This window comes from Penicillium psychrofluorescens (genome assembly GCF_964197705.1).
Source record: "Penicillium psychrofluorescens genome assembly, chromosome: 3".
NCBI classification, from domain to species: domain Eukaryota; kingdom Fungi; phylum Ascomycota; class Eurotiomycetes; order Eurotiales; family Aspergillaceae; genus Penicillium; species Penicillium psychrofluorescens.
Genome location: NC_133441.1, coordinates 2482933 through 2501332, shown reverse-complemented (window position 1 = coordinate 2501332; position 18400 = coordinate 2482933). Strand labels below are relative to the sequence as shown.

The 18400-nt window shown below is 51.8% G+C and overlaps 4 protein-coding genes across 4 annotated transcripts; 3 read left to right on the top strand and 1 right to left on the bottom strand.

The window, feature by feature from the left end:
• Window positions 1-50: 50 nt before the first annotated feature.
• PFLUO_LOCUS5068 (uncharacterized protein) lies at window positions 51-1930 on the top strand (the record flags this gene model as incomplete). The annotated part of the gene is made up of 2 exons (XM_073782482.1): window positions 51-110; window positions 164-1930. 2 exons carry the CDS (start codon window positions 51-53, stop codon window positions 1928-1930), a joined length of 1827 nt encoding a protein of 608 aa, XP_073639132.1.
• Window positions 1931-2148: 218 nt separating this feature from the next.
• Window positions 2149-5546, top strand: PFLUO_LOCUS5067 (zinc finger transcriptional activator; the record flags this gene model as incomplete). The annotated part of the gene is made up of 6 exons (XM_073782481.1): window positions 2149-2260; window positions 2356-3205; window positions 3257-4251; window positions 4307-4354; window positions 4406-4707; window positions 4758-5546. 6 exons carry the CDS (start codon window positions 2149-2151, stop codon window positions 5544-5546), a joined length of 3096 nt encoding a protein of 1031 aa, XP_073639131.1.
• A 2110-nt stretch (window positions 5547-7656) lies between these two features.
• Window positions 7657-8838, top strand: PFLUO_LOCUS5066 (uncharacterized protein; the record flags this gene model as incomplete). Its single annotated transcript, XM_073782480.1, has 1 exon — window positions 7657-8838. One exon carries the CDS (start codon window positions 7657-7659, stop codon window positions 8836-8838), a length of 1182 nt encoding a protein of 393 aa, XP_073639130.1.
• A 943-nt stretch (window positions 8839-9781) lies between these two features.
• Window positions 9782-11557, bottom strand: PFLUO_LOCUS5065 (uncharacterized protein; the record flags this gene model as incomplete). Its single annotated transcript, XM_073782479.1, has 3 exons — window positions 9782-10914; window positions 10973-11216; window positions 11273-11557. 3 exons carry the CDS (start codon window positions 11555-11557, stop codon window positions 9782-9784), a joined length of 1662 nt encoding a protein of 553 aa, XP_073639129.1.
• Window positions 11558-18400: the final 6843 nt, after the last annotated feature.

The window sequence follows — 18400 nt, the reverse complement described above, 5'->3', positions numbered from 1 at the left end:
ATCCATTATGCCCGTCTGCACATAATTGTCTCTCTGTCTCGGCCTCCATCATGGGCTCGGCGCAGGATCCCCCTATCTCACGCAGGGACCGGCCATGGCTGTACGCCTCGGTATTGTCGATGCTTACCTCCGCATCCACTAGCAGACTGACAGACTTCTCTAGAACCGCAAGCTGCGACATCTCCATGGCATCTCCGTCCGCAACCTGATCGTCACACCCCCAAGTCGAGCTCGTGGCAAGACCATAGACGACGATGATATCCCCAACACCCTGACGACCCCTTCCAAGATCCTCGCCCAGCACGATGCCCGTACCCTACATTCCTCCCGATCATTCACCGATCTCAAGTCGCGCACCGGCTCAGAAAGCCATGTCGACCGAAAGGATAGGAGGCCTGAAATGCGCCCGTCGCGTCGGAGAAGCACCCTCCCCTGGAATGATCCCAATCCCCAGACGCGCCAGGTCAGACTGGAGGACATCACCAACAGTCGCATGGCGGATACCTGGTTCTCAATCCATTGCGAGGGCTCAGAAGCCCCGATCTATGTTAGCGAGGTGGTCAACAGCGCAACAAATCCCAGCTTTCAGGCTTTGGACTTGAATATGTGCGGCCCGCTGGTCTCCCGACGGGACTCCTTGACGCTGAAGCTATGGGCGAAGACGGCGACGATGCCAGACCACATGCTGTTGGTGGAACTACAGCTCAATCTACGCTCCTTGCAGTTCTTGGGGAAAACTCTCGAAAACTTCCACCAACCGCTTCCTGCCAATTCCATTCTATTTCATTTCCCCGACGGCGTGTACACCAATCTCACCGATCTCCCACCAGTGGAGACCTCTCTCTACGGCACGGGCCAGCGGGCTACTGGTGATGGGATGGTGCTACCCACTTCATCTTACGACGCATTGATGAAACTGGCAAACCTGGACGAATGTATACAAGACGCGCTAGCAACGCGCGAGAAACTGGAGGCACAGATCAGCGGTATGCTGAAGAAGAACCAACAGGCGCTAATGAGTGTGAGCGACGCGGCGCAGGCGCAAGACCGGCTGTCCCTGACCAGACAGGCCATCGCCGCCGAACGGCGGCGGCTCCGAGCGGCGAACAAGCGCAAAGACGAGTTGATCTCCAGCATTGAAACTCGGAAGGAGGCAATGGAGCAGGGACGTCAAGCCCAAGAAAGGGCTCGAAGCCACCTTCCCGACGCCCAGGAGAAACTGGTCTCCAGCGAACAAGTTCTCAGCCACAGTGCGGACGAAGCCAAGGGCCAGATTCGGCGAATTTCTGAAGACCTGCTGATCATCTACCCTATCGAACCGATCGCCGACAAGCCGCTGGCCTTTACCATTGCCGGGTTAGCGTTGCCAAACTCTTCCTTTGATGACATGGACCGTGAGGCCGTTGCAGCGGCTCTGGGGTACACTGCCCACCTCGTATATCTGCTCTCCTTCTATCTCTCAATGGCCGTCCCTTACCCAATCAGCCCGCACTTGTCGACCTCGTTGATCCAGGACCCGGTATCCGTGTCGCTCCCCACCCGCACCTATCCCCTGCACCCGGTCAATGTCCACTACCGATTCGAGTACGGCGTCTTTCTGTTGAACAAGAACATTGAGTTTCTGCTCAGCAAACTGGGACTGCGTGTGTTGGACATCCGGCACACCTTGCCCAATCTGAAGTATCTTCTCTACGTGCTCACGGCGGGCACAACAGAGATTCCTTCCCGCAAAGCTGGAGGCATCCGAGGCCTTCTGGCGGGCGGATGGACCTCGAGTCTGTCACGGCGAGGCAGCGTAGACAGCACTGCGTCGGGCGAACTGGTGCAACCACGCAAGGCCTGGGAGTCGGTCTCGCGAATGAACGGCAGCCTGGACAAGGGGAAGCGGTTGGCCGTCACCAGTGGATCTACGTCATATCGAGTGACCTGAAACAAGAACCATACATATAAAGTTGTAAATAATAGACGACCGCTCCGACATAAGTATCATTCGTTGATTCAATAATGTTAGTCAGTTAGGGTTCACTGTTTTGTCTGTCTGATTTGTCCCCTTAGTCAGCACCCCACCGCTCTCTCTTATCTTCGCTTTGCGTCGGCTTCCCCAGCATCCCGCCCAATCCACCTCCCCAAGTACAGATGATCAGCAGCATGGCTGGCCAGGACGCCTTTGCGAAATCCCCTTCGCCGCAATCTCAACACCGTCGCGGTTACCAGGCCTGCGATCCATGTCGCAAACGTAAGGTCAAGTGTGATTTAGGCAGTATGTTCATTCCCCTCCCCCTCTCGGCATTCTTCTGCTGTGTCTCTCTTTTTTTTTGAGCTTGTACCTTTGCTGACGATCTCCAAATAAAAAAGGCGTCGATAATCCTCGTCCCCCACCATGCGTCCGGTGCCGTCGCGAAAGCAAGCGATGCGAGTTCTCGGCCACTCGACGCAAGCGCAAGCTCTCCGATGCAGCAGAGGAGGAAGAGGAGCCTGTCGAGCCGGCCGTTCTGCGCCGCGACAAGCGCATGATGATTGGCGAGGTCGCACAGAAGGAGGCATTGAATCATGACTCGCCCTTCCAGCCATCCGAGCCGACTTCTTTCGATGCCGATGGTATTCGCGCTCATCACAAATGGTCCGAGCCGTCTCCCGCAGCGGCGACCAGCCAGCGCTACACACCCAATGCGCCGGCTGCCCCAGCGCCATCCTTCTCGGATTCGAGAAACCTCCGCATGTCCATGTACCCACTCGGCGACCGACATGCACCATCTGGCTATGGCCTTGAGGGCGGGCCCATGATGAATCGGACTGCCGTGGAATTGCTGTCGCCTGCCATCAGCAATACCCATGATGCTCTCCATTTGCTCTCAGAAGCAGCGGGCAGAACAGAGGATCTCAACCGTCAGAGATTGGAGAACCGATATGGTGGGCGGCAGTCGGTTTCTTCGTTTAACTCTGGACCGTCGCCCCTGGCACAAGGAAGCTCGCCGCGGAGTTTGGGCGGATCATTTGTGAGGACACCTCGCCAGGGAGGTGCCGCCTATTATCAAGGTACATCGGGTCCCGTGGATCCTCTGATCTCGGAAGGAGGCGGCCATCGAGAAAGCCCGACGAATACCCAGGATCCAGGGTACGTGGATGCCGTTCGTGCGTGGTCGCGGCTGCGCTTCGTTCGTGCCGGGTGGCTTACGGTGGAAGAGGGCATGGATTATGTGGCATAGTAAGACTTTGCCCCTTCATATCAACTGTGCGTTGGCTAACTATAACCCAGTTACTATGAGCATCTTGCACCGATGAGCCCCGTCGTGATTCCAGATTTCTCCAACCCTTCGACCCATCGCACATTGCTTACAGATGAGCCAGTGCTGGCGGTCACCGTTCTCACGATTGCTTCTCGACATCTGAAGCCCAAGGGTGATGGAGCCGATACGCGAGCATTTTACATCCACGACCGCCTCTGGTCATATCTGCGTGGCATGATTGAGCGCCTTTTCTGGGGCCAAGAAAAATTCGATGCTGGTGGAGGCATTAGCCGGCCCCGATCTCTGGACCTGGCTCCAACTTCCGGTAAGGTCAACGTGAAAGGAAACTTGAGAGCATTGGGGACGGTCGAAGCCATGTTGCTTCTCACCGATTGGCATCCTCGGAACCTCCATTTCCCTCCGGGTGACGATGAAAATACGCTGTTGGACATGGATGGCCAGACACAAAATCGTTCCGACAAGGATATAGACACCGAAAGCGACCCGTCGATTAACCGCGGGTCCTCCAGCGCTGCGGAAGGCAGACTTGCCTTTCAGAAATGGCTGGAGCCAGCCTGGCGATCCGACCGGATGTCATGGATGTTGCTGAGCACGGCGCAAGCCCTGGCTTTCGAACTCGGCGTTTTTGACCACAAGAGCGAGATCAAAGCAGCCAACGAGTCTCCCGCTGAGCAGACACGAAAACGCCGACTACGTCGTCTCATCCTAGTCTTCATTACACAGAACAGTGGACGCCTAGGAATTCCTTCCATGCTTCCCTTGCCACAGTGGGGTCAGGACACCCACCCGACTGCCTCCGATGTCAAAGACAGCGACGCCAACATTGACCGGATGCAAGATTGTTGGATTGATATCTCCAAGATCATGTATCAGAGCAACCAGCTCCTCTTTGCTTCCATTGAACAGACCTCAGAGCTGATCCGAAGTGGGAGATATCGTGAACAAATTGACCGGTTTCAGCCTTTCCTACGTGATTTCAAGCAAAACATCGACAACATCTCCCGTGGGTTTAATTCATCACCAAAATCCAGGCGTGCAGAAGGCTAATTACTATACAGTGGCTCCGTCCATGCGAAGCATTTTAATGATTGAATACGAATATACTCGTGAGTTCCTTTCTAAGAGAGTCTGAAAGTCTGTGCGCTGACAATGGATAGGCCTCTATGTCAACTCCCTGGCTCTGCAAGCCGTGGTAGATCGATGGACCACCATGTCCAATGAGTCGGCTCAGACCCAGTCCGGGCGGCCAGGATCGGGTCCGTCGTCGGGTAGTAGCGGGTGGTTTGGGACGTTGATGGACATCTATCGCGTCAATGAGCAATATATCCAGGAAGTCGTGGATGCTTCGCGGAAGATTCTACAACTTGTTCTAGACGGTCTTGTCCCCGGAGACCGTCTGAAGCATGCACCGATTCGGACATTCTTCCGAATCTTGTCGGGCATGATCTTCATCCTAAAGGTAACCCACCCTGTCCCATGTCTTAGACGCAAAGACTAAATCGTGCATAGACTTTCACGCTAGGTGCTCGCGAAGACGACGTGCGTGTTTCTCTCGACCTGCAGGACCGGACGGTCGAGGCGCTCCGTACCTGCGTCGTCGATGACGTTCATCTTAGCAATACCGTTGCGCGATTGCTGGAGCTTCTCACGAGCAGCATTCGCACCCGATTCCTGCGCTTCGCACCTCATGACCGCGGTGCAGATGGCGATGGCCAAGAACGCACATCTGCTCCAGTCTCGCGAGCTCAGTCGCCTCCGCGGGAGAGTTCCACTCATCGTCGTGATGGTCCACACACACCTTGGGCATCTGCCCAGGACGCGACCCCGGGCGGGAGTGGGCTGGGATACATGGATAGCAACGGCGCCAGCAGTACTCCCATGGGGAGCAATCACGACCCACTGGCCAACATCCCCGCGCAGCCGATCAACTCGTCTAGCCTGAACGTCTCGTTCATGCCTCCGCCGCCGTCCGTGTACTACAACTACTACGACCCGAACTCTACTCAACCCTCGGGAGACCTCGACCGGTCGTCACCACATCAAGTTGCCTCGTCCCAGTCGATGGAAGGGACCAATACATCCGGCGGGCTTCCGGACTGGTTCGCCCTCCCACTGGACCAATTCTTTAACAGCTCGACCGCGGTGGTCGATCAGGGTCTTGGCGGAACGGGTCCGATGCTGGGAGAGTTTGATATGCTGGAAGTGCTTCTCAACGAGGGGTATGACGGCACTGCGAACGGGGAGGGCGGCGACTCAACGGGAAGCGGCACGCTCCCGTCCCAGTTCCTGCACTCGTGATCTGCCTCCCTCACGAGGCGTTGTTAGTGGATGAGATAGCTGCCTCGGAACCAGCAAAGAACCGCAGGGATTTGTGATGTGTATTTTATTGATTCTTGGTTTTAAACTATTATACCCCGGCCGGGATCGTCAGTCTTGGCGTCGCAGGTGTTGGCTAAGCCTCGGGGCGTGATTTGATCCCGTGTAATCTGCTTGAAACCCTTTGTTCCTGACTCTTTCCCCATTGCGGTCGTGGTCTCCGACGTAGACGTCCGTCTTGCAATACTCCTTGTAGCGGGGTCCTGCCCCATGCGGGCAGTGTTTCTGTCTGAGAAAATGATCTCAGGCCAGGCACCGGGGTTACATACTCATTAGGAGAGAGAGAGAGAGAGAGAGAGACACGGGGAGACTTTGGCCGGGGGTGATCCTTGGAACAGCCGGTCTCCGTCGGCCGGGAATCTTCTGGATGTATGCAGTCGCCTGCCGTGGTTTCATCTCTCTCCACCGCGTGCCCAACAGTTCCCCTGGTGCATGGAAGGGCCCTCGTGCGCCTGCTCTGGCTCCGCGGGTGGCTGTACGCCATGCAGGCATGCATGCTACGTGCCGGGCCCTAGAACAACCAACCCGGTTTTCCCGAAGGAATCGCCAATAATAATGACGAGGGACGTGTGACAGCTTGGACAACAGATGTAGGGGTAGATCCAGCATGGAACCTATCGCCGAGCAAGGCGGACCTCGAGGCTGAGCGGAGCCGTATCGGTAGCCACGGTTGGGCGAGTCAGTCCCTGGATGTTTCCATGGATAGAAAACATGAATCATCATCACCATCATCGCCTCGGCCAGACCGATGATAAGAGAATTGCCCCGCCGGGAGGGTGGTCAATGTGGTCGTCGTTGCATTGTGCTGGGCATAAGGGTCAAATTCCTGCAGAAACGCCAGAAAGGGTATCTCAGAGCCTGCACATCGCGATGATCCGCACTGCGTTAGGGTATTGCAAGAATAGTAGCAGAGGCTGATCGATCCTGATGAGGCGATAAGAAGACGCCCGTGCTCCGTTAAGGGTCACATCGCTTTTTGGCTGTCGATCATTTCGCCCGTCGGACTCGCCGGGGGGGTCATCGACTAACCGGAATCCTTCGCACCGATTCTGATCCATTGTACGGGGGGAGCGGGTCCGCGCTTAATCCTGTTGCGTGTTGGGTGATGGGTTTTGATCTGGCCCAGCGCCATGAGCGGACGCCCGCCGGCCCCTGGGGTAGTTTCCATGAAGAAGGTGTTTCAGCCGAAAACATGGTCGGTACCTGCGTGGAAGCCCGATCTCTGTTCCAGAGTTGACGCGCCCGCCGAAAGTTCGAACCCAACGCCGCACCAGGGAAGTCGATCGGCCAATAGGCGTGGCATACGCGGACCCCGATGTGACCCTGAAAGGGTAAACGTCCACGACGGTCCGCGTGGAGGTGGCTATTGGCTGGTGGCGTTCAGGGAGCTGGGCAATAACGGGTGATGATCTTCAGGGCGATGGGGACTCTAGTCTCGATCTCGAGGCAAATCACTCCTCAATCTTTTCAGGGTGAAAGCTGACTCGTGGTCGACGCCCTCCGTGGAAATCTAAGGCGCTGATGGGCTCAACCACTCAAGACCCAATGTGTGGCCGCGCGGACTTCTCCATGGCTGGCCAGAACGGGGAGAGCCTGTCTGTGTCGGGCTCCGTGGTCGTATTGGCTGCTCATCCACCCCCGCCGGGCTCGACTAGCGCTATCAGACCCATTCGACCCTCTCCGCCTTCACGAACTGGGATGGCAGCTTCCGGGCTCTGGTTTGCCCTTTCCCCTCTGTGGCGGGTCCCGTCCGCCGTGACATCCCATCCTGCTAGGCCCGGTGGAGTCCGTGATGATCTTCCACAACCATACTGCCGCGTCCCTGCGGCGACTGGATCGTCATCGCTGGCTTCCTGGAAGAGAAACATCTCCTGAATGATGGATTGGATGGCCAATGCATGCCCAGAAGGTCCGATAGCTCTCCAAAAGGTATAAAGATGGCCCCAATTCCGGTCTACCTCTCTTGGAAATCAACTCGCTCTCCATCAGTCTTTCTTTCATTTCAAGAAAATCAAAAGTCCGAATCATCATCATGGTTGTCTTCAGCAAGATCACCGCCGCTCTGGCCCTGGCTGGCGCCGTCTCTGCCGTCCCCCACGGCAAGCCCAACGCCAAGTCCTTCTCCATCGACCAGGTCGCGAAGAGCGTCAACAGCCCCCGGAGCATCAACCTGGCTCGCATGTACCAGAATGCCCTGCTGAAGTACGGTGCCGCCGTTCCCGCCAGCGTCAAGGCTGCGGCCGAGCACGGCTCCGTTACCACCACCCCCGAGAGCAACGATGAGGAGTACCTCACTCCCGTCAACGTCGGTGGCACAACCATGCACCTGGACTTTGACACCGGCTCTGCCGACCTGTGGGTCTTCTCGTCCGAGCTGCCCCAGACCGACCAGACTGGTCACTCCGTCTACAAGGCCAGCAACGCCTCTGCCATGCCCGGCTACAGCTGGTCTATCAGCTACGGCGACGGCAGCTCCGCCAGCGGCAACGTCTTCAAGGACGCCGTCACCGTCGGCAGTGTCAAGGCTCCCAGCCAGGCCGTGGAGGCCGCTGAGAAGATCAGCTCGCAGTTCGTGCAGGACAAGGACAACGACGGTCTGCTCGGCCTCGCCTTCAGCTCCATCAACACCGTCAAGCCCAAGGCCCAGACCACCTTCTTCGACACCGTCAAGTCCAGCCTTGACAAGCCCGTCTTCGCCGCCAGCCTGAAGCACAACGCTCCCGGCACCTATGACTTCGGCTTCATCGACAGCTCCAAGTACACCGGCTCCATTGCCTACAAGCCCGTCGACAGCTCGCAGGGCTTCTGGATGTTCACCGCGGATGGCTACAAGGTCGGCAGCACCTCCGGCGCCGCCATCAAGGGTATTGCCGACACCGGCACCACCCTCATGATGCTCCCCACCGATGTCGTCACTGCCTACTACAAGCAGGTCACCGGCGCTAAGGAGAGCTCGCAGTATGGCGGCTACGTCTTCGACTGCTCCTCCACCCTGCCCGACTTCACCGTCACCATCGGCTCCTACGATGCCGTCGTGCCCGGCTCCATCATCAACTACGCCCCCGTCTCCGCCGGCAGCTCCACCTGCTACGGCGGTATCCAGAGCAACTCTGGCCTCGGCTTCTCCATCTTCGGTGACATCTTCCTGAAGACCCAGTACGCCATCTTCGACTCCGAGGGCCCCCAGATTGGCTTCGCCGCTCAGTCCTCCTAAATCCCTTCTCGTCACAAGGCAAAAGGATAGCTCCTTTTTGGCTCGTGAGTAAGCGAGTTGAGAGAGAGGAACCCTGACCCTTTTCCTTTGTTTTCGAGATTGGATTGATTTTGCGAGCTGGCTCGCCCACTCGCTTCTGGTTTCCGAGTGTTTTTTCCTTTGGGCTGAGGTTTTAGACACAACCAGCCTTGTACATGGTGTCTCAAGATGATTTTCAGAACATAACCACAATACACATGCGTTGACTTGCCATGATTCATTAATTCCGCTCCTCTTCGTAAGCATCTGATCAGTAAATCAAGTGTCTAGCAAAATGCATTCAGGCTCGAGTGGCCGATGCTGACAACCTTGGAAGATCGACAAAGGTCTCTCCGACCAACTACTACTACGACCACACGAATCCTGGCCGATCGTCTTCCTTCGCAAGCGCAGCGCAAGCGTAACGGTGGTCCAGGGATCAGGAGTGGGGGCCATCATGGGTGCGCCCAAGGTTGCATCCCCTTTCTCTCTGTTCCTACTCTAGAATGTCTGTGCTGTACACTGTCCATCGCCATCTACTCACGTCAGACAGATCACCGGCCCTTTTAATGGATATCTCGGAGGACACTCCATAAGCAGCCACTTGAGAATCCTACACTATAAGTTGGCTAGAAAGAGATGTACGACTAAATATACTAAAGGAGTTTGATACCAAGCGGGCTATTATTATGAACATCGCGCGTCAACTCTGAACATATATATCTCAGACCTAAGACTGTATTCTACTAGCACAAACATATCTGTTTGCGGGACTTTTCTTATGGCAATACTTTCATCTCTTGAAGATTAAGTGACAACGCCGGTAAAACCACGATCTCACAATACTGTTTCATTCTTGCAGGGAGACTATTGATTGTGTAGTCGTCGCAAATGAAGCACTAAATAACAGGCAGATAGAAAGGTTTCACCACAAGCTCGGCTCTTCGTCATAACATTCCAAGCAACCGTTCCCTTCCTTACTCTTCAATTCCTGATACAGACTCTCTATGTGATGCTGATAAGTCTTTTCAACCTCCCGCCTCATCACTGTCATTTTCATGGACCGCTTGAATGGCAAGGCTGGGTCGGACAACATGACCATCTCCCTTGGGATGCGAATCTCATCATCGTCCCGTTTGTTGATATCTTTGATGACGATGTCATAAATGCAGTCCAGGAAGCGATTAGGATCCTTGATGTCGCTGTGGTCTTTCGGTTCAATGATGATATATGGCACATCCCTCCCCTCCCCTCCGACAATGACCGAGCTCACCTGAGGATGCCGCGAAACCTCGTTTTCAATGTGCGCTGCGTGGAATTTGGCCAGCCAGGACAGTTTTACAAGGTCGTCTTTGCGCCCGCGAGAGATCCATCGTTGAGAACCGTATTTGTCTTTCACGGGGTAGTAGAGTTCAGCGGTATCGATGGAGTCGAGAGATGGAAAGGTGTAAAAGCCACATTGGAAGATTTGATGTTCAGGGGTACGGTCAACGTGCAATTCGTATACATCCTCATCCACTCGTTGAAACCGAGGGCCCATCTCTGGGACAAACTCGTAGCTTTTCCACGTGGCTACATCGTCTGATTCAAATGACAATTGCGCGCCCCGTTCCGTTGACCCAATCACCGGGAATAGCTTGGTATGCTGGGCTAGTTCGTCGCCAACTGTGTGATCCAGTCCCGCTCCCAGCCAACAAACGTAATCAAGACTCTTCAGGAATGCAAACGCCTCCTTGTCATTGTATAAATCTTCGATCAGTGAAGGAGGGGTAATAATGCTATTTGCCCCTGTGTGCTGGCAGATCCGTATGATGGATTGCGGGTCGAATGGGGGTGCCATGTCAGAAGGCAGCATCACTACCGTGAGTCCAAAAAATACTGGTGCGTTCAGACTGAAAGCTAAGCCGGCTAGCCATTGTGGAGCACAAGTTGTCAGTGACAGTGCATTTTCCATATGCCGATATGTGATCTTTCGTGGGCTGTGTCTCGACATAGTCGTCTTCCAGCTATCCCAGACAGGCATGTATCCGTTGCGAAGGTAGATTGGGCTTGGATCACCTGAAAGGAAACAGAAGATTAGACTATTTCTGCCTTAAAAATCTGTGGGAAGGCATACCTGTTGTGCCAGATGTATGGATGATACAGACGACGTCGTCCTTGGCTTGCTCCCAAGTTTCGTTATAAGCATATGGAGAAGCCAAATCATCTCCAAGCATTTCATCAAGAGATGGAAACACATAGCATTTCTGTCCTTCAACTGTACTGGGCTGGTCCTGCGTAGTAATCCAGGCAGTGCATCGAATCTCAGCCAGGATCTTGGTTAGCCCGGTAGGTGTGATTCGTCCGTCCGGAATAAAAAGCTACGCCGAAACGTGTCAGAAGATACACACATATGAAAAAAAAGTAGAGTTCTCACAGTTCGTTTAGATTTGGCTACCGCAACCATGAGGATATAGTACCTCGCATCGTTGGGTCCAAGGTAGGCAATCGTCTCCCGACCTGGAGTTTCTCGAGGGATGTTCTCGTCTAACCATAACGCAGCCTTGTTTATAGCGTTGGCAAACTGGCTCCATGTAATAGTGCGAAATCCCCCTTCTTGCTCCCACAGTGAAGAGGGGGCATATAGAAGCCATGGAGTGGTGGGTATAGTCTTGGCTTTGGCGTCGATAACGTTGGCAAGCAACCTTGGAAACTGAGCCATCCTGTTGGGCAGCAAGTATGCGAAACTTTTCTTCTTCTAATTGAATATGAAGGAAACCCAAAGATAGGGAGATATACCTGGGCAATTACAAGCTTACATACTTCAGGTTTACTATGATTTACAGTATATTGCGCAAGCATCTGTTGGCGAGAAAACAATCTCGCAAAATCATATATTTTTGAATCCACAACCACGAGTAGAAAGAGAGGCTCGCAAATTAACGCAATTCGGGCTAGTTGGTCTTGCAACAGATTTCAGAGCATGTTGATCTCGCAATGTTGTGAGTTTCAGGCTAGCTACGTCTATAGTCTAATTTTATTGGCCTATATTAACGTTATTCAATTCAGTGACAGGTGCGTTAGCGCGGCTGCAGACTTGACTAGCGCGTTCAGCCGTACCGACAGCTGAAAATAAGCCGAGATCATTCCAGTAAAACCCCTCCCCCTCCCCTCTCGCCCATCTGCGGAGCAGTCTACAGTATTTTTGTGATCGGTAGTAACTGTCGCGCTACGCGGGGCAAACCCCTACTGCCGTCCCTTTGTGCGCCTTTGTACCTACCTGCGGGATAGCGCTTTTTTGTAGAATGCCGCGGGGAACCATTCAATGGTTGGTTAGTATGGACGCGCAAGTTGGATTAATGTTTGAAAATTCTAAAATACAAGGGAACGACTGAGAAAAGGCCCGATTAGTAGAAGTCATGTCATGCTGATAAGCATTCCAAACATCGGAGTGGCCGACTAAGCCGACGTCGCCAAAGGATGGGTCTGTGCCGCACCAAACGTCGGACTGGCCGACTTGGCGTCAAAGCGAGGGGCATTTGGTGTCTTGATAGTTGAAGTCCATATATAATCGTGACATGAGCGTGAGATAATCTATGAAACAGCTTCGCTCTTATCTCAGTTCACCATGCCCGATGATCAACTTCATGTCGCGATTATTGGTGCGGGCCTCGGAGGCCTAGCAGCCGCGATCGGAATATCAAGGACCGGCCACAGAGTCACTATTCTGGAGCAAGCGGAGGAGCTTGGTGAGGTTCGTTACTGTTTCCATATTATGCATTTTTATTATAACTACTAGTGACCATAAAATTTTCCGTTGAACTTTTGGATTAACCCAACTATGTAGGTTGGCGCTGGCATCCAGATTCCGCCGTCTTCATCTAGGGTATTGGATGAATGGGGGTTATTGGAAAAAGTCCGATCCCTTGCCACTCTGCCTCATGACTTCCATTTAAGGTCAAGAGATGGACGGATCCTGTCAACACAAAATATACGACCGTCTTTGGAAGAGAGGTACGGATACCCATACTTCCAAGTCCATCGAGCCGGTTACCATCGGATCTTAACAAACGAGGCGATTCGACTCGGTGTAGATCTCAAGTTACAGGCCAGTGTACTTGACATTGATTTCGAAAAACCGTCAGTTATGGTGAAAGGAGACCCGGACTATGAATTCACGGCCGACTTGGTTATCGGTGCAGATGGCCTTCGCTCTAGATGCCGTGAATCTTTGCTTGGCCGTGCTGACCCGCCGAGGCTAACTGGTGATTTGGCCTACCGGTCTATGGTCAAGGTGTCAGATATGCAAAGCCCGCGTTTAAGAGAGCTAGTCAAAAAGCCAAGCACAAACTATTGGATGGGTCCGAATTTGCATGCAATGTGCTATTTGATCGAGAATGACCAAATTTGCAATATTGTTTTGATCATTCCGGACGACTTGCCCGAGGGTATCAACGTCGCATCTGCCGATGTTGAAGAGATGCGAGAAAGTTTTCGTGGCTTCGATCCCACATTGACAGAGCTTCTGGAACATGTTGATAACACCTTAAAGTGGCGTTTACAAGACAGCGTCAAGATGGAGAGATGGAGCCATCCAGCCTACAAGTTTGTACTGCTTGGTGATGCATGCCATGCCACCCTTCCTTATCTGTGAGTGCTATTCACGTGTTCTCGAGTTCACCTAGCCATCATTCCCTAACGCAATCCGCTAGTGCTCAAGGTGCAGCCCAGGCAATCGAAGACGGCGCTGTCATTAGCGCTCTCTTTTCAAAACTGCCGAGATCGAATTTTCGGCGATCGGTCCCAGATATTTTGAAGATTTATGAGCATTTGCGCAAGGAAAGAACTGCCAAGGTCGTTCAAAAGAGTGCCGACTTCCGTGTTGTCTTCCACTTGGAAGATGGTCCTCAACAAGAGGAGCGGGACAGAATTTTGTTGAATGAGAAGCCCTGCAAAGATTTCCCATTCCTGTTTGCGGATCCAGAGCTTCAAGAGTTTTTGTTCGGGTACGATGTAATGAAAGAGGTGGACCATGCTTGGGGAAAGTATCAGGATGCCCCTGTGTCATGTTCACTTTGAAAGCACCATTGAGACTCATTTTCATTTACAGCTAAGTGAAACTGTCTCCTCCTTTTGTAGGTCCTTAAATACTAGGTATTGACTACATAGATCTATGTACAGCGCGTGGAGGCGGGGACCGTCCCAAACAGCCTTACCTGCACCAACCCATTACGTTGTGTTTATTCACCTCTTTATCTATCATACTATTTATCCATTCGGCTTTTTTTTTTCTGTGGTTCAGTCATGAGACAACTAGAGAATTCCTTCCGTAAATTGGTCAACAATGAGCTCCGGGCGCCGCACCCTCACCCACATTCCCTAATGTACACTCTCTGCTACCCGAGGGACAAAATATTCGTCGAATACTGCTAATTAGGGCACATGGTGCATTGACAATTACTATCAAAAATTCATGACGATACATCCCTCAATCTGCCCCGTATGTGCCTATGCACTCCTGTTCTCAAATTGAACGGTTGAACAATGGCGATACCTAGACGCAGTTCCTACTCGTAACTTCTTGCCAAAGTAAAGGAAAAACACAGTACCTGGAACGAGCACTGCAAGCGATAAAAGTGAGATGGTCAGGAAAACACTTGATATCCCCACAGCCTCAATCCAGGGCGTGAGAGCAAAGATTAAGATAGTCGCTAGAAGATTCCGAATAAAAGTCACACCCACGAGAGAGTCGGCAACGATCTAGTAAATCGCTTATATCAGTCTCCTTCACGAAAAACAAGTAGTAATGTTCCCTGTCACCCACATTGGTATACGCGTCCGTAAGATACGTCAGCGCCGCACTGCTCACAGGAGCCATGCCAAAGCCATATATTGCATAACCAACTGCAACGACAATCCACGGTGCTCCATTTCCAAGAGCATACCCAAATATCAACATACCAGCTGGCGCAAAAGGTGTAGCCCAAAGGACGGTCCAGAGGCGCATCTCAGGCTCAAAAATTCCCTTGTTCTTTTTTGCTTGTCTCAGGGCTAGCGAATCGCTTAAGGTTCCATATATCAGGCTCCCAATAGTGTTGCCAATAAAGGGAGCTAGTGACATGAGACCGACTTGTGCTGCGTTAAAATTGTAGGGTGGTTCTGCCATATTGGAGGAAACGACAGTAATCATTGCCTGCCATGCGGCAGTGATTAGTCCGTATAGCACAGACACGTAGAAGGCCGCTGGAAATTGTACTATCACAATGAGAGGCTGATATGCATGCCGCAAATAATATGCAACCGATCCGGGAAAGGATATCCATGGTTTCAGACGCTCAAGATAGCTTTTTCGCGGGATGTTGGGGTCGATGTCGATTTCTGTCATATGTTGTGTGAACTTGGGATGTTTCGTCTCGGCCATCCTTGCCTCCGGCGTGTTGTCTTTCCTTTCTGATGTCAGCCCTTCTTCGAGATCCACACCGTCAGAACGTTTATGTTTATCTTTGTCCGTGTCAGCGGATATGGACGTTGGCTTTAACTCAATCGAGGATCTTGTCAATGGAACTCCTGTCATCGAATCGACAAATTTAGTCTCTTCGTAGAAGAATACAAAGAGAATCAAGCACACCCCAAAGAGAATTGCCATCCACCACCAGACCCACCTCCAGCCCTGGGAATTAGAAATGAACCCGGCCACCAGAGGGGCAAGTGAACAACCGACTATCATAACCCAGACGTAGATCGAGTTCATCCTGCCCCTCTGATGAATAAAAAAGACATCCGCAATTGTCATCTGAACAATGGCTTCTGCAAGTGCGCCAAGTAAGCAGTTGAATGCGTTGACTAGGACAAGGTCCGCGACTGTCTCAATCTTTGCAGACCAGATGGAAACGAAGAATTGCAGAAAAAGGCTAATGAGGTAAACGATGCGTCGACCGAATTTCAACGCAATAGGGATGAAAATTAATGCTCCAACACAAAGTGTTGCTGAGCCGGCAGCGTAACTGTCTTGTAAAATCGCATAGCTAAAACCAAGTTGCCTGTGCATTGGAGCCCAGGTAGGGGTAGTAGCGTTGATACTTTCAAATGGAAACACATCGTTAGACCAGCGCAATGGGGATGGGAATGAAGGAAATAAGACATACACTGCGAAAACCAGCAGAGAATATAGTAGAACAAGGCCATAATTCAAGTATTTCTCCCGGAGATTCCAGTTCTGCTTCCTATTCAGCAACTTGGGTTTTCATTAATTGGTGCTTAGAAGCATACCAGAGGATCATTAGGATTTCTTGTAGGAGTTGGTTGGAGGATGATTACATCTCCAGATGCACCCCACAGATCTAAACAGAGCGTACACGAATCAGACACACACCCCATGAGGTTATGGTGGAGAACCACTCACCTTCCAGCGGAACAGTACCAGGTGGCCATTCCTGGTCGTCATCGCTCTCAGTCCTTGGAGGCATTGTATTTCTCTCAAATATGCTGTTCTAATCAAGCACAACAGAATAATAATGGCACCTGTCTGTGAGATTCTTTCAGCCAGGCAACGCCGTCTAAGTAATCGGACATCGCGATTCAACTCAGATATATTATTATGTCCTGCCCACGATAATCTCAGAGAAGCTTTGGCCTCTTGTCTACGGCTTCTTATCTCCAATCTCTCTTGGCTTCCACATCCATTGGTTAAACAGGTCGGACATCCCGAAGAAACGCGTGGGTATGAGCGGGGCCGCCGAACCCCAGGGGATGGCCAAAGGGCAAAAAATTAAAGACCTTATCGTCGTTGATGTTTACCAAACATAACGTCACTCTTTGCAAGAACTCTTCTTAATAACGACGATTGCCCCTGCAATGAGACTACGAGTGTAGAAGCAGGCTAATACGGATTAGGCAATAAATGGTGCTTTGGTTTCGTGGCTGCCGATCTCTATTATTGTGGGAAGGACCAAACCTCCTAGCCTCGTTCAGCCACACCGGCAGCTGAGAAGTAGAGGCTGTTCCAAAACTCTTCAGAAATAAGATATAATCATGATCCAACCTCACCATTACATAGTAGTCAATGTCTACCAGCCGTTTGTTCGCAATATGCCATGTTTAGAGTTTAGCGCCGGGTCGAGATGGAGACTTATGGACCCCAGAAAGCATAAGGAAGCCTTATATCAAGCCACTGCCCCAACACTTGAGTACCATACATAGTTCAAGTTGCGATTTAGGGGCTGAATTTCTTCAAAAAACTCAGCCCCTTCGCTATGGAAACTTTAAAGGATACAAAAAAAGCCGCGCCTTTAGTAAGACTTCCTGTGGTCGTCAAGGCATGTTCACGATTCGCATTAAGACCCAAAATTGGCTTAGCTAGGCGGGTTCAAAAGCCCTGTTCCGTTAGAACCAAAGGAATCAGGTATAGTTGTGAAGGCATGTCTCAGAGATAGGGGTTCACAGGTAGGATGGCGAGATCTGACATAAATAGCTGTCTATCTTCCTCTCGTAACAGTCGACTAATCATTCCAATGGTCAATATCTCTTTAAACTCCTGTACAAAATCCAAATATTCCAAATGCCATCCAGGCTTTCGAGCCATCATGAAGGCGGCGATGTTCTTCCCCTTCGCAGCAACTCCGGTACGTCGCAACAAGGCGAAGACAATTCTGCCCCATTAAATGGGAAGCAACTGTGGCAAGTATTAGCTGCTTTCGTTGTGTTTCTGAACACATGGTGAGTTTTCCCTTCCTCAATCTCCAATACCTTGTTGATTGATAGCTCATTTACATGCGTAGGGGACTGCTTCTTGCTTTCGGAGTATTTCAGACCTATTATCAAGAGGAACTGCTTCCGGAAAAATCTGCCTCAAGCCTAGCATGGATTTCTACAACGTCTGCTTTTATACTGCTAGCTAGTGGACTCGTGACTGGGCCTTTGTTTGATTGCGGCTATCTTCGTCCATTGCTTGTCACTGGCAGCCTTTTGGAAGTATTTGGTCTTATGATGCTCAGTATTAGCAATCAATATTACCAAGTGTTTTTATCACAAGGTATATGTGTCGGCTTGGGAGCAGGAATGATTTTCGTCCCGAGTCTGTCCGCTGTTGCTGTGTGTTTGGACGACGCTCGCCGGGCGAAGGTTATTGGCCTGGTATCATCAGCCACTGGAATTGGTAAGTTCTGTTTCTTTTGTTCTGAAACTGGAGTGAGGACACAGCCTCATTGACTTTGGCAATTTCCCTGTGCAGGGGGCATCATATATCCGATCATTTTCCGACAGCTAGTAACGACAACTGGCTTTCCTTGGGCAATTCGAACCATCGCCTTCATAATTGTCACCATGTTTGTCTTCTCTAGCCCAGTCCTGGGGGTTTATAGGCCGAGTAGAAGCCCTATGGTACGAGCGTTGATAGACACCTCTGCTTTTACAGACAAAGCCTTTGTCTCTATTCTATGTGGCGCTGTTTTCAGTGCAACGGTTTTTTATCTTCCAATGCTGTACTTGCCCCTTTTTGGCAAGACCGCCGGTGGCATCCACGATGGCAATCTCGCTTTCTATTTGATTTCAATTGCGAACGGTGCCT